We start from the raw sequence: 11,052 nt of genomic DNA on the forward strand, positions 1-11,052 counted from the left end.
TTAGTAAAGCCTTTAAGAAGTTTCCACATGGTAGACTAATTAGTAAAGTTAGATCATGAGATTCAGAGTGAGCTTGCCAATTGGACGCAAAGTTGGCAGGTGACAGTGATGGAGGGTTGATTTTTGGCTTGGAGGTCAGTGATCAGTGCTGGGTCCACTTTTGTTTTTCATTTTATATAAATGATTTACATTAGATTGTAGAAAGCATGGTTGGTAAGTTTGCGGAAGATACCAAGATTGGTACTATAGTGAACAGTGAAAATGATTATATCGGATTACAAAGAGATCTTGATCAATGGGCTGAACAGTGGCAGATACAATTTAATTTGGATAAATGTGAAGTATTGAATTTTGGTCAAACAAACAAAGGCAAGACTTATGCAATTAGAAGTAGGGCCTTAGGTAGTGTTGTAGAATGAAGAGACCTAAGGGGTTCAGGTAGATAATTCTTTGAAGTTTGCATCACATTAACCACAGTGGTTAAGAAAGTGTTTAGCATGTTTCCCTTCTTTGCTCAGATGTTTGCGTATAGGATTGGAATGTCATGTCGAAGTTATGCAGGGTGTTGGTGAGACCTTTTCTACAATACTTCATCCAATTCTGGTCTCTGTTATAGGAAGGATATTGTTAAGCTGGAGAGTGTTCAGAATAGATTTACCAGGATGCTATTGAGAATGGAGGGTTTGAGTTATAGGGATGGGCTGGATAGGCTGGGACTTTTTTCATTAGAGTGTAGGAGTTTGAGAAATGACCTTAGAGGTCTAAAAAAATCAAGGGAGATTGACATGGTGAATGGCATTTGTTTTTTCCCTGGCTGGGGGATTTTAAGATTAGGGAACATATTTTTAAGGTGAGAGGAAAAAGATTTTAAAAACACACGAGGGGTAACTATTTTACATGGTGATTCATGTGTGAAATGCAGGTACAGTTATAATGTTTAAAAGACATGTCGATAAGTACTTAAATAAGAAATGTTTGGAGGGATATGGGGCCAAGCGCAAGCAGGTGGGGCTAGTTTATTTTGGGATAATGGTCAGCATGAATTGGTTGGACCGAAGGGTCTGTTTCCATGCTGTATGACTGAGTATGCAACTGTATTTGGTCTTCACTTCACAATGCCTGAGGCATTCCATTGGCACAAAAATTAAATGAAGAACTTCCATCTGGATCCAAGTACTTTAACTACACTGTACTAAGCAAGAAACAAAGTGAATGTGTAATGTAACAATGGATACTACAGATTGGCCATTCTTTCTTCATGGAGCTACAAACAATAGTGCATTAGTACAATCTTCTTGTTCTACCAGCATGTACATTAGAATTCAGCCCAAACTGGCCAAAGTTCCTTTTGTTTCCTGCTTATAATGGTCTTGAGCAACATATGTTTGAATGGAAACAATCCAGTCATCCTATTCAAACTAGTACAGAAAACTGTGTAAAGAATCTTGCAGAGAGATGTATCATTATGTGCAATTATTGCTGGGTATTCCGTTGCTGAAACAATGAACATGTCTTACTGGAATTTACTTTTCCATTCTTTTCAGAATCTTGGCCTGTTTATGTACAGTTGACAAATGGGAAGATCTATGGTTCTGATTTAATTGTGAGTGCAACTGGAGTAATACCAAATGTTGAACCATTCATCTCAGACAATCCTGTAAGTATTGTATGTAATCATTTTCAGCCAGTTGACTCCCCCACTTGAAATCAGGATAGTCCTTGACTAAGAGTAGAAGGTGCTTTTCCAGCCAAATGCTGTGTTTGTAAGGAGTGAGTCAGAACCACGAATCAATTGCTGGAACAGGTGTAGCAATTTTTGTCCTACTTGGCTTATCTGATCAGTATTTTTGTTTGTTCCTTCACCAGATGTGTATATTGCCGGCTGGGCTGGCATGTATTGCTGTTCCTAATTGCAGTTTAAAAGATGGTAATGAACTGCTTTCCTGATCTGGTGCAACTTATATGATGTTGGAGCACTCAATCTCATTGACAAAGGAGTTCCAGAATTTTTAATAGGACACCTAAACATGCAAACTCTTCTAACCACAACCTAAACATCATCTTGGACCAGTTTATAATAAAATTAGTTCTGTACCCTAAGCTCCATTCATTAAACTCAGAGCACAATCAGGAGTTATTGCTTCAAGGTCTACTTACACTCAATTTGGAGGAATTCAGTCTAGTGATTGATCTACAGTTTAAACCTGAAACTAAAACACTTTCCAATCTTTCCAGTAGGTAAACCTTCATTGAGATATCAAACCATAACATATCAAATAACAGTTAGGAATGAAAGGCACCAATCGTTAAACTTTAGCAAATCAAAATGGACAGCCTGGAACAACAGATTTAAAAATGTAAAACAAATGTTAACACATGTAAAACAAAGCATTCAAATATTTTTGACAATTTGTGTCAACTGAAAATTGAATTCAATAAAAATATTAAGAGTTAATGATGATTGTCGGACAAACCCATCTGGTTCACTAAAGTCTTTTAGAGAAGGTAACTGCCATCTTTACCCAGTCTGGTCTTCATGTGACTCTGGACCCACAGCAATGTGGTTGACTCTTAACTGCTTTCTGGGCAATTAGAGATGAGTCATAAATGCTGGCCTGGTCAGTCATGCCCTCATCCCATGAATGATTTTTTTTTAAAAGGCCAGATTGGAAAGGCTGGAATCTATCTCTGTCCCCTTGAACAATAAAAGTTGTTCAATATGGCTTGAGACTTGAGACATGAGTGCTTAGTGTCGGAAGTGCAGATTTAGTATGCTCTTCTTGACTTACACCTACTTTCCTTTTAGCTTTACCTTGATTCATAAAATGCCTTTGATAAATAGATTAATAAATAATTTGAATTTGCTCGAATATTTCAGCAACTTGGACTATGCAGTGATTCAGTGTGGGTTCTGTTTGTAGTCGAAGAAATTCCCAGTCCAGTCCATTGCAGTGGAGAAAAAATTTGAGATTGTGTCGCTTACACACCACCTTGTGGATGTTCAGAGTAGAACTGCCAGGCAGATTGTCTTACACTATCCTAATATTCCACATGCTTTTGGCAGGAAAATGTTATTGTCCCCTTAAGAAATGTTCAGGCATGTTGGTTTCAAAAGTTTCCTTCCTCAATATATGCTCTGCCAGAGACAGGTCCAGAACTCATGAAATAAAAACAGAAGGTGCTGGAGAAACTCAGCAGCAGTCATATCGGACTATAATGTAAACTGTTTCTCTTCACAGATGTTGCCCAACCAGAGTTTTTTCCAGTATTTTCTGCTTTTATTTCAGATCTGCATACTCTATTTTTATTTTGTTTCCTTAAACTCATTGTCTGCTAATGCACGTCTCCCCTAGAAACTGGATTTAATGTATGTAATCAATGTAGGAAACTAGGAAGTTAGTACAAGAAGGTTACGTTACTTCATTACCATTGATGTCACCTCAGAAATACTTATTTCTTGGTAAATAAAACTTGTATCTTTATATTACTACTTTTGGGAGTTGATTTGACCTCCACAAATTAATTGCTACATTTCCCTAAATTAAAGCTGTAACTGCACTGCAGCATGCTTCATTAACTATAAACTGCTTTGAGACATTCTGTGATGTTAAGTTTGGACTGCAAAGTGAAATGGGCTGTTCTTAACAAAGATTGTTGAAGGGCTTGATGCACCTTTTTGAAGCCAAGTTACCTGACATTCATTGTAAGCAGCTTTCCCTTTAATTTTCTTACTGGCTATGTGGCGCTCTGAGACCCATGCATGGCGGTGACGTCCAAAACTACAATGCCACGATAGGCATGTTGACGCAAATTGCTGTGCACGGAATGCAGCCATGCAACTTGGTGGCAACGTTGATTATTGGTGCTGTTCACACTGCTGTTCAAAGAGTGGGGCGTTGGGCTGCAGACTGCAATGGTGTGTTCAAAGTAAACTTCAGCCAGCAATGTAGCTGATTGTCCTGTATAATGGTGAAAAGTTATTGATTGCAAAGATCTTCTGCCTATTAACAGCTATGTGTTTGGCTGTTAGGTGGCTAATGGGTATGAACAAAGAAAATTACAGCACAGGTCTTTAGGCCCTCTAACCCTGCGCTGATCCAGATCCTGTATCTAAACCTGTCACCTATTTTCCAAGCATCTGTATCCCTCTGTTGTCTGCCCATTCATGTATCTGTCTAGGTATATACTAAATGATGCTCTCGTGTCCACCTCTACCACCTCCGCTAGCAATGCGTTCCAAGCACACACCACCCTCTGTGTAAAGAACTTTACACGCATATCTCCCTTAAACTTTTCCCCTCTTACCTTGAACTCATGAACCCTAGTAATTGAGTCCCCCACTCGGGGGGGGGGGGGGGGGGGGGAGCTTCTTGCTATCCACCCTGTCTATACCCCTCATGATTTTGTCGACCTCAGTCAGGTGCCTCTTCAACCTTCATCTTTCTAACAAAGCTAATTCTAATCTACTCAACCTCTCTTCATAGTTAGTACCCTCCATACCAGGCAATATCCTGGTGAACCACATCCTTTTGGTAGTGTGGCAACTGTATGATTGTTTGGTCAGAAGCTAATGGACCTTCAGAAAGGAAAGTGTTGTCCTCTTTCTCTGCAGTAAATAAATACCTCAAGTCTGATGAAAGCAGTTTATTTCCCCTTCTCAGTTGCTATAAGCTGTGGGTTTTAACCAATAAGTCAGAGACTTTATATGTGGGCATCAATGTGCAACTCCTGCATGCAAGCAATAATACCTGAAGAAGGAAGATTTCAGAACAACAAGTCATGACAAGTTAAGAAGGTCATCTCCATGAATCTTGTGGCCAGGGATGATTGAACTATCTTCCCAGTCCTTCTCTTAATCTATAACACCATTTTTTTTTTGTCTGCCTGTATGTGTGTGTGTGTGTGTGTGTGTGTGTGTAAAAAAAAAAGTTGCATAAGAGGGTTAGAGATGTAATTGTCAGTCGTTTGTCAACGGTTTAAAGTCATTTACTTGTAACTATTTATTTGTACTATTTAAGTCCAGAAACCAGTCCGTGCTTTGTTAACCTGGGTCTAAAAGGCCAGGTTGGGAGAATTGTGTGTACTTTTATTACATGTTTAACTTGTGACAGTTCTGAGAATAGCAGATTTCCACTGTGCTATCTCCGAAATCATAACATTGTGAAAGGTGTTAATACAAATGCAAGTTCTCCATTTAAGGAATTAAAGTTTAATTAGATTATAATCGATGCAAAGTTAATTAGTAGCACTTTTTAATGGACAAGCGAATAAATATTTGAAAAATTCCAAATATAGGGTTGTGGGGAGAGAGCAGGAAAGTGGACTTAATTGAATATTTCTGTAACGAGGAGTGAGTGCAACAGGATCAAATGCTAACTAGTTTTGTAAACCGCTATGGTGCTAAAGAGCAAATAACAACATGAAGAGGAAATTCTTAAATTGAGCTTTTCATTCAAAACAATTATCAGCAGTCATTTATTGACAAGTTCTAATAAATAATCAACAGATATGATTTTTTTTCATAGTTTGATGTGGCAGAAGATGGGGGTCTTAAAGTAAATGAGCTGATGAATACCTCAATCCCAGATATCTTTGCTGCAGGCGATGTCTGTACTGTATCTTGGGAGCCTCGTCCACTTTGGCAACAGGTACGGGGGACACACACCATCTGTCACTGAGAATTTTTCATTCACCTTAGAAAATGCAATTTGCCTGAATAATTACAGATTTTCAAAATTCATCTACACAACCTAACAGATGCGTCTGTGGACCCAGGCTAGACAGATGGGATATTATGCAGCAAAGTGCATTGCAGCGGAAATCTCAGGGGAACCGATCGAATTGGATTTCTGCTTTGAATCATTTGCCCACGTCACCAAATTCTTCAATTATAAGGTAATCATGAAATTAGTTGTGACAAAATGGGTAGGATTTCATCGAAGCTGTACCTAGTTCTTTTGTTTAAAACCCATGCAGTTGTACTAATGATAAGACAATATTCCACATGTGCTGCTTTCTAAAGAGGTTTACCAGTTTCTACACAATTGGCTTTTTAAAGTAAATGACTGTGCTGATGTAATACTTTACTAGAGGATGTCAGTTGACCGTAATGCTTTTCTTATCTTGCAGGTGGTATTGCTCGGGAAGTTCAATGGTCAGGGTCTGGGGCCTGATCACGAGCTGTTGCTGCGTTGCACCAGTGGCCAGGAGTATGTGAAAACAGTGATGCACAATGGAAGGATGAAGGGAGCTGTGCTTATCGGTGAAACTGACTTAGAAGAGACCTTTGAAAACCTCATTTTAAATCAGATGGATCTTACTGCATACGGAGAGGATTTACTCAACCCAAATATTGACATTGAAGATTATTTTGATTGAGAGGAGCAAATCTGTAACACGTCATTTGCATTTTAATATGCAGGTTCTACAATTGTGCCCTGATGGACAAAAGTAAAATACTCCAATGGTTATTCAAAACTCCATGGGCTTAATGGATGAGATGCAGGGGATTCCCAAACTGTCCTAGCTTATCTTCCTCCCTAAACCAGAATCAACAACCAGATTAGATGGTTGGAGCAAATGACTGCAGATGTTGGCATTATAGCAGATCAGGCAGCATCCATGGAGAGACAGTGTTTAGAGTCTAGATGAGCCATGATTTCCAGCACTTTTTGTGTTCAGATTAGATGGCTGCTTGGGGAGGAGGATGTGTATAAATTGGCTGTCATGTTTGTCGACATAAAGAAGCAGCAATATTTAAAGTCATTCATTGACTCGAGCATTTTAGATATCTTGAGGATTTGCAGGATGCATATTCTATTCTAAGAGTAACAAATGTATTAAGTTGAATTTATATAGAATTGTCTAAAATTATTTCAATCTTTCTCTGGCTTCTCCAAACAAATTGAGTTCTTGGAGCAAAAGGAAGTGCTCTGAAATATGTTTAGTGATTGATTGAGAATGGCCTCATATGAATAATTACATTGTAAAGACAACACCTTGTAACTATTTTTAATAGCATCATGACTGCAGTAGCAATTTGTATGATGTATTTAATATAGTAAAATATCCAACGCTCTTTGCAAGATTATCAAACTGAATTTGATTTTAATACTGGGCATTTATGTTGCACAAGTGAAACTTGTAATTTATTTTGTCTATGATCAAAATTTTTAAGAAGCCATTTATCCCTTTTTGTTTGGTAAATATATTTATTAGCAATTTTTTAAACTTTGTGAAGTTATTAAAATTATTGAAAAAAAATCAGTCACCAATATCAGTATAATAAAAATTTTAAAATCGCAAATTACAATACAACTACTATCTACTCTATAATACAAAGCAACACCAAAAAAAAGCAAAAACAAAAACCTCAAAATATACCCGACTCAGGCGACTGACTGTGTGGAGTTTGCACGTTCTCCCCGTGTCTGCGTGGGTTTCCTCCGGGTGCTCCGGTTTCCTCCCACAGTCCAAAGATGTGCGGGTTAGGTGAATTGGACAAGCTAAATTGCCCGTAGTGTTAGGTAAGGGGTAATGTAGGGGTATGGGTGGGTTACGCTTCGGCGGGTCGGTGTGGACTTGTTGGGCCGAAGGGCCTGTTTCCACACTGTAAATCTAATCTAATATAACAGCTCTGCTCGGCGCAAGGCTCCCATACAAAGGAACGGGAGCATTGTATACATACCCGTATTAGCTCAGGAGACCCCCTCCAGGGTCCAAGGCTTGACCAGTCTAATCATCCTCGTTAAACAAATGCCCTAGTTAAGATAACTGATAAATCTATATCCAAATAACCCATTTGCCATTTCTTATAAAAATTGTCTGTTGTGTGGTGCTCATGTTGTGAAAAAGTCCAAGGGAATGTGCTCCATAATTAATTTCTGCCATCCTGGCGGGTTTTCAGACACCCAATTCATCAGAATATTCTTCCATGCACAGTGTGCAAGAATATTAAATAGTTCTTTCCCATCCCACATCTAAAGAGGGTAAACGCAGTAGACCTAAGAGGGGAGATATCGAGTCTACTTTGACTTCAGTCCTCAATCCCCTCCCTATCTCTCCCTCCACAGCCCTCCAATAAACACAGAGCCTGTGGCATGTCCAGAAGCAATGGGTAAGAGTACCTACGCTTATTTTACATTTGGGGCACACTGAAGATTTTAAACTTCGCCAGACAGTCTGGTGCCAGATGAGCCCTGTGCAGAACTTTTAACTGCGTAGCGCATGTCCTGTTACATATTGAGATTTTTGAGTCTTCTCCCATATGTTCTCCCATGTTTCAGAAGAGATCTCCACTCCTACCTCTTGCTCCCAGACCTCACATAACCGGTTAATATCCTGCCAGGCCCTGTCACCCAGCAGGAGATAGAGGGCACTAACTGAAAGGATGCTTGTGGAGTGTAGCAACAACCTCTCTGTATCAGGCTAATAGGGCTTAGTGAGAAGCATAGTCATCTTCTGGATGAAATCCCTAACCTGAAAAAAAAACGGAAAAGGTCTCTGCTGGGCCACCTGTACTTGCAGCTCAGTTGCTCAAAAGACATCATAAGCTCCCCCTCAAATAAGTCTCCCAAACTAGAAACTCCTCTCGTTGCCCATAGTTTGAACCCTGCGTCCATCATCCCTAGTTGGAACACTGGCATGCCAACTATAGGTGTAAGTGGTGAAGTCGTGGTGAAGTCTTGGATAAGCAACCCTCACTCTGACACATAGCCCTCCGTGCCTTGACTGTACTAATGACATGGGGTTCCGGCAATGGTCCATAACTGCCCTCATATTATCCATGAACAACCGGTTAATAAGAGGGCACTTTGCTTGGAAGGCCTCAATATCCAGCCATATTGAGTTTGGATCGTTACCCAATTGCAGACAAAGGACAGCAGGGAACTCAGTTGATACCTCCTGATGTCTGGGGAATCAACTCCTCCCCCTTGTTGAGGCAACTGCAATTTAGGAAGTTTGATGAGGGACCGCCCACGATGCCAGACAAAGGAACCAAACCACCCCATAAGCTTCCGCAGCATTGACCTGGGAAACATTATAGGGAGCATACACATGGGATAAAGCAAACGAGGAAGAACATTCATCTTAATGAGAGATATTCGGCCCAGCCATGAAATTGGAAGAGCCTCCCATCTCTGGGGATCTCGCCTAATATTGTCGAGCAAAGTTAGTCCGAAATAACAGATCAAACTTGGGTGTAATAAAAACGCCTAGCTACCAGAACCCTGCCCGTGACCACTTAAAAGGGAACTTAGAGCCACCTTCAACTCCTGGCACATCCTAAAGATTCCCCAAAGGCATAGCCTCCAATTTTGCAAAGTTTATGTTATATCCTGAAATAGCCCCAAATGATTTGATACATTGTAGCAAATGGAGTATTGAGGTGATCGGGTTCAATAAAAACAGAAGGACAAGATCCACGGACGATGTAATCTTGTGTGCCCTCGATCCCACTTCTGGAGCGGTTATATGGATGTTCTGACGAATAGCCTCTGCCAGCAGCTCTATCACCAACGTTAACAACAATGGTGAGAGGGGGCAGCCTTGCCGACTACCCCTACCAATCCTAAAATTCCCAGACATCATCCCATTGGTGATGACCGTGGCCAGAGGGTGGCAACATAAAACCTCCACCCACCTAGCAAAGACTCCACCCAACCCGAACCTGAAGATGTAAAAAAGATACGGCCATTCCACCCGGTCAAATACTTTCTCTGCATCTAAGGAAATCACCAACCCCTGAATCGATCGTTGCTGACAAACTTGGACCACATTCAGCAACCTCCTAATATTATTAGAGGACCTACAGCCCCTTAAAAAGCCTGTCTGGTCCTCTTTAATAATATGGGGCAACACCCTTTCCAATCTCAGCACCAGGATCTTGGACAGAATCTTGAAGTCTGAAGTTAATAGAGAGATGGGCCTGTATGAGGCACAATCCTCAGAAACCTTCCCCTTCTTAAGAATTAAGGAAATATTAGCTTCTCTCAAAGATGGTGGTAGGCATTCATGCATATAGCAGTGATTGTATATATCCAACATCAGCCCTGACAGAATCCCTATAAACTCCTTATAAAACTCACCTGGGAGACCATCAGGGCCAGGCGCTTTCCCATTCTGAAGTTGCCTAGCTGCCTCCTGTATTTCCTGAACTGTCAAGGGGGCATTAAGGAGAGAGGCCTGTTCCAAGGTTACCCCTGGGAGGTCCAGGTTCTTAAAAAAGGTCTCCATTTTAGCCCTCCTATCTTCGCAATCTTCAGACTGATACAATTCAGAGTAAAACCTCCAAAAAACCTCATTAATCTCTTTAGCATCGTATGTAAGGACCCCGACACTGTCTCTGATTGCAGTAATGGATTGGGGAGCACGCTTTTTCCTAGTCAGGTACGCTAAATACTTCCCTAGCCTATCCCCATATTCGAACAGCCTCTGTCTAGCAAAAGCAAGTTCTTCCTTTGCGTTTTGTGTCAGTGTTGAATTCAAGGCAGCCCAAAGGGTTATGATCTGCTGTAGCTTAGTCACCAAAGGCCGCGCAAATTGTGCCGCAAACCTAGCCCTTCACTCTTGGCCTTAACCTCCAAATATACTGCCGTATGACCAGATATAGCTATATTCCCAATTTTACAACCCATAATCAAATCCAGAAGGGCCGAGGGAGCCAGAAAAAGGTCGATCCTCATGTGATATTTATGTGGGTTTGAAAAAAAGGTGAAGTCCCTGCTGGTAGGGTGAAGACATCTCCAAATATCCACCAGCCCCAACTCCTCACGTAAGTCAACCACCTGCTTGGCCTGCGAAGAAATAGTTGGGGCCCACAAGGCATCCTGTCCACGGCCGGATCCAAAAGGCAATTAAAATCCCCCTCCCCCCCTATAATAATGTGCCGTGTTCCAAAAGCACTCAACTTAGAGAAAGCACTAATCAAAAATTTGAGGGATGCGCCAGAGGACAGTCGATGTTTAAAATGCCATATTGTTCCTCATGTATCAGGGCTTTAAGTATCACAAACCGTCCCTGCTCATCTATCACCTGCTCTATTAATGTGAA

The 11,052-nt window shown here is 40.8% G+C and overlaps 1 protein-coding gene across 1 annotated transcript in view; it reads left to right on the plus strand.

Annotated features, from left to right (window-relative positions):
* pyroxd1 (pyridine nucleotide-disulphide oxidoreductase domain 1) overlaps positions 1–7,115 on the plus strand; it is a 28,467-nt gene extending 21,352 nt beyond the window's left edge. Inside the window, exons 9-12 of the mRNA XM_060843237.1 lie at positions 1,545–1,657; positions 5,526–5,648; positions 5,758–5,895; positions 6,130–7,115. Coding sequence (XP_060699220.1) covers positions 1,545–1,657; positions 5,526–5,648; positions 5,758–5,895; positions 6,130–6,378 — 623 coding nt within the window. The 3' untranslated portion in view covers positions 6,379–7,115. The remainder of the gene's footprint in view (positions 1–1,544; positions 1,658–5,525; positions 5,649–5,757; positions 5,896–6,129) is intronic.
* The last annotated feature ends 3,937 nt before the right edge of the window (positions 7,116–11,052 follow it).

This window comes from Hemiscyllium ocellatum, chromosome 23 (genome assembly GCF_020745735.1).
Source record: "Hemiscyllium ocellatum isolate sHemOce1 chromosome 23, sHemOce1.pat.X.cur, whole genome shotgun sequence".
NCBI classification, from domain to species: Eukaryota; Metazoa; Chordata; class Chondrichthyes; order Orectolobiformes; family Hemiscylliidae; genus Hemiscyllium; species Hemiscyllium ocellatum.